This window comes from Bidens hawaiensis, unplaced genomic scaffold (genome assembly GCF_021521415.1).
Source record: "Bidens hawaiensis isolate Kalapana, Puna unplaced genomic scaffold, B.hawaiensis_p1.1 tig00000326_1, whole genome shotgun sequence".
Taxonomy (NCBI): domain Eukaryota; kingdom Viridiplantae; phylum Streptophyta; class Magnoliopsida; order Asterales; family Asteraceae; genus Bidens; species Bidens hawaiensis.
In genome coordinates this window covers 1,752,846-1,757,317 of record NW_027491025.1, presented here as the reverse complement: position 1 = coordinate 1,757,317, position 4,472 = coordinate 1,752,846, and the positions used below count along the sequence as shown (strand labels likewise).

At 33.5% G+C, this 4,472-nt stretch overlaps 1 protein-coding gene across 1 annotated transcript; it reads left to right on the top strand.

Moving 5' to 3' along the window:
• Nucleotides 1-435: 435 nt before the first annotated feature.
• Nucleotides 436-3,500, top strand: LOC143621388 (uncharacterized). The gene is made up of 6 exons (XM_077092828.1): nt 436-524; nt 993-1,219; nt 1,628-1,841; nt 2,601-2,686; nt 2,762-2,853; nt 2,940-3,500. Exons 1-6 carry the CDS (start codon nt 456-458, stop codon nt 3,170-3,172), a joined length of 921 nt encoding a protein of 306 aa, XP_076948943.1. The 5' UTR covers nt 436-455; the 3' UTR covers nt 3,173-3,500.
• Nucleotides 3,501-4,472: the final 972 nt, after the last annotated feature.

The window sequence follows — 4,472 nt, the reverse complement described above, 5'->3', positions numbered from 1 at the left end:
CAGTGTTGCCATGGCACCAACAAAACTGTGTACGAACAAGACGTGATTCTCATCTACTCTACTCTCAAACTTTATACAATATAATATATTAACACCTCTTTAACTCCGTCTTCAGTTTTAGTTTTCCGGTCACCGACACACAGAAGCAGAAGCATTTTCCTTAATTGACAAAATCCCATGGATTTAGTCAATAAAAGCTAATTAATTACAAATTCTCCAAATATAAATCCCAAAGTCTCACCATTTTCCTCCTTGAATTACTCCCCTTAATTTCAAGATATTTATTAATTAATCACTTTCTCTCTCTTTAAAACAAAAAGAAAAAAATCCCGAAACCCCCTCCACCGTTTCCAGTTTTCCTTAATTGAAATAACGAAATCCTCCGTTTCTTGTTTATGAGATTTTATTTTCTTTCTCATTAACAAAAACCTCTACAATTCTCTCTCTCTCTAGAAATGATTTCCAACCTCGAATGTTTTTTGGACTCCACAACCCCTATTGTCCCTTCTCAATTCCTCCCCAAGGTTTGTAGCTTTCTTTCTTTCTTCTTTTTATAATTCATTTGATGAAATTGGTAAACCCCATTTTCATTGTTATTATTTGTTTCTTTATTAAACTCGGGGTCATGTTATAGCTACACCATCCCCACCCAGATGGCCGTTTTGATCAAAAAAGACAAAACTTTGTAAACTATTGGTCAGAACGCCCGTTTGTCAAGTACCATGATAAAAGTTTGAATTTTTTTGTCAGATCAAATGTTGAAACTTTTTTTTTTATTTGTTAAAATGGTCATTTGAAAATGGTGTGAGATTAGCTGTCAGACGGTCTGAATTTCGGTAATTATCCGGACTGTCATTCTAATGATCAAGTTATGAATTTTTTTGGGTTAAAATGGTTATTTGTTAGCCGTGTAGGATTAGATGTCAGACGGTGCGGTGTGTGTATAGATGGTTTTAATTAATTTAATTAAATTGATTGATTTTGGTTTGTAGAGTGAGATTAGAAACCTAAATAGGTTATGGCATCCATGGGAGAGAGAGAATGTTGAGTTTTTCACATTAGGGGATCTGTGGAACTGTTTTGATGAATGGAGTGCTTATGGCGCCGGGGTTCCGATTAACGTACCAAGCGGCGAGGACGAAACGATTATCCAGTATTATGTTCCTTACCTATCCGCAATTCAAATCTTTACCGGAAATTCACCTTTGAACTATCTAAGGTATTTCTTTTAATTTGATCTCTATTAATTATTTGATGCTATGTTTCATGTGTAAAAATGATAATTTCTTCAATATCCTAGTCTAGAATATTCGTTAGGAATATCATTTTGGTGAAAATGACTTTGATACCCTTATATGATAAGAACACAAAAGTTACAAACTTTTTAGATAAAGCTCTATTACTTTTAAGAAATGGTCTAAAAGTTGAATGTGTTTTGCCAATTATACATATCACAGACACGACGCGTATTTATTACATAATCAGCTTTAGGTAAAACATATTACTGTGAAATGTGCTTTATGTAATGTTTGATGTTTGACACGGTCAATTTTAAGTCAGTAACACATGCTTTGAATTTACTTGGTATGAATAGATGATTAAATGGTTTACTATTATATTTTTACAGGGAAGAAACCGATTCTGAAACAAGGGATTCGTTTAGTGATACATTTAGTGATGAGAGCGAGAGTGAGAAGGTGTCAAGGTGGGACGGATGTTCGTCGGATGAGGGTGTGTTTGTTCAAGAGGCACAATTTCACTTGAATGATCGGCTGGGTCAGCTTTACTTCCAGTACTTTGATAAATCAACCCCTTATGCGAGAGTTCCGCTTGTGGATAAGGTATAAACTATGTGATCAATTTTTAATAATCTCATAAAATAAATCCAATCTTCATTTCTAGTAATTATGAAAATTGCTAAAGTACCTAATTAAATTATATATCCTACATTCATTTTGACCATTTATAAAAAATTAGCCAATTTTTTGTGCAAGTGAAGAAGGAATATTAACTCTTTTACCCTTATTTTTAACAAATTTGGTAAAGTTTTTAAATCTGAAATGTTAACGAATTTTATAGAGTTTGTGTAAGTGACAAAGGATTACTAACTATTGTACCCTTTTTTTTAACAAATTCAGTAAAGTTTATAAATCTGAGACAAAATTTTAATGCTACACTCTTTTTTGGCTTGTTTTAATTTTCCAAATATGATACGATTGTGTGTGGGTAACGATTTCCATGAGCATTAAAAGTCTAAGGGTCCACATCTAAAATGAAAAATTAAAAATAAAAATAATTATAATAAACAAAAATTATTTTAAATTTTGATAAGCTTGTTATGTTTTTGTACTTTTGTGAATATTTTTTGATTTAAATGACCGTTTTGCCCCGCCATACAAATGTGCCCATCCTTTGAAGATTCAAGTGCACACGTTTATGTTTTGACGTGTTCGGTTGTTGCATGTGCCTTGTAGTGTTAGATAACCCATCATGACGTGGCTTTTATTTTACAATTGTTCCATGAATGTCATTTAACCCCCTCATCTTTCTCTCATCCACCTTTTTGTCCTAATCTTGTAACTGTAATATCTTTTTTAAAGGTATGCGTGCTATCTAAACAATACCCGGGACTTGTGTCGTTAAGAAGTGTTGATCTTTCACCGGCTTCTTGGATGTCAGTTGCTTGGTATGTTGTTTGTAAATGTTATCTTTCGTGACAACAAATGACTTTGTTCGCGACCTTATACATGTTATGTTTCAGGTACCCGATATATCACATTCCTATGGGAAAAACAATAAAAGACTTGTCTACATGTTTCTTGACGTACCATACCCTCTCGTCATCATTTCAAGGTACGATCATGTTTTGTGACAACATGTTTCCTTGTCATTTTACAAGTGTATTTTCAGTGAGCTTATTAAAATACTTTGTCATGTAGATATGGATATTGAAGATCAATATGGATTGTCAAAGAGAGAGAGAAAGGAAGGGGAAGGAATTAGTCTTCCACCATTTGGTTTGGCCACTTACAAGATGCAAGGCGACATTTGGACAGCGAATAACGACCATGAGAAGCTAGTTTCACTTGAGAGTGTGGCGGATTCGTGGTTGAGACAATTAGGTGTCCAACACCATGATTTTAACCACTTTGTGGTGAATCGTCGTGGTTGATTTGAAACTAACTACATTTGACATTGAAAGAGACGTGCTCAAATGCGTACTAGAGATTTGAGTGATGATTATCATCATCATCATATCTGTAGTGGGATTTTCGACTTTTTTTAACTAGTGGAGAGAGGCTATGATGTTTAGATGGAACATGGTTTTGCCATTGTTGAGTTTGTGTGTTAAGACTTTCTTTTTTCTAGTTGTAGCCTTGCCTATTTGGCCAACCTCATCCTCATGGGTTTGTTTACAAAATGTTTTAGGTTTTGAAAAACTTTAATGGAGAATGGGGGAATTATGTACATTGAGAAATCTAATGAATGTGAGAGAATGACTTTAAGAGATTTGACAAAGAGTTCACATTGGTTATTACAATTTTGTTATTGGTTTATAAATGTGTTTCGATATTGTTCTTTATAGAGACCGAGATGTATCACACTCATCGATGACAGAGCTCATGGTGTGAGTGACGAGGGACGGAGGAGGGGCAAGTTGGGCGACCGCCTGAGGGCCTTATTTATATATCAAAGCTTTTCTTAGGTAAAAATATATTATAGGGGCCATTTTTCTACTCTAACTTGCCCTCGGATTTTCAAGGATTCTTGGGACGGCGTTGTGTGTAGGCTGATTCAAACATATCGAACGAAAAACTAAGCTCCATACTAATTTTTCTAGTTTGGAAGATTTTATTTCTCACACAAGCGATATTTGAAGTTAGTTGATCATTTCAATGAGTACCAAGTACATTTAATAATTATTTTGTGCTATCACCTTAATTAACCTTAAAAATCTTCTTGCTGCATAGTATTTTGTTTAGAGTATGCGCTAGGCCTAGATTCAATGACAAACAAACATATATAGAAGACCGATAAACAGAAAAAAAGAACCGAACCAAGATTTTATGATTAAAGATTGGTCATGACTTTCGTGATAAATCACGATGTGGTCAAAGAAAATAATGTTTCTTATCATCAATAGGTAATTAAGAAACATATACATAACGATTGCACAAATTAGTGCTTACCTAACTGTTCTAGAAATTAATCCTTATCATCAAACAAAACGATTACACGTTCAAATAAATCTTGAAGAAAAATGAAGTTTGGTCTATGCTTGAGAATGGGTCCGGGAATGACTTGATCATCCTCTCTTTGTTTAGTTAAACCCTACGCGTAAACACTTTCTTTTTTTACTTTTATTTTCCTTCGTTCTAAGATAATAGAAAATTTTACTAATTTACTAATTTTAATTTTTATAATACTAGTATCTTTGGAAGATAAATTTATATAAAATTAAAATAGTTAAA

Coding starts and splice junctions, on each gene's coding strand:
- LOC143621388 (XM_077092828.1), top strand. CDS start 456: ATGATTTCCAACCTCGAATGTTTTTTGGACTCCACAACCCCTATTGTC. Junction 1,220..1,627: donor TCACCTTTGAACTATCTAAG/GTATTTCTTTTA, acceptor ATATTTTTACAG/GGAAGAAACCGATTCTGAAA. Junction 2,687..2,761: donor TCTTGGATGTCAGTTGCTTG/GTATGTTGTTTG, acceptor GTTATGTTTCAG/GTACCCGATATATCACATTC.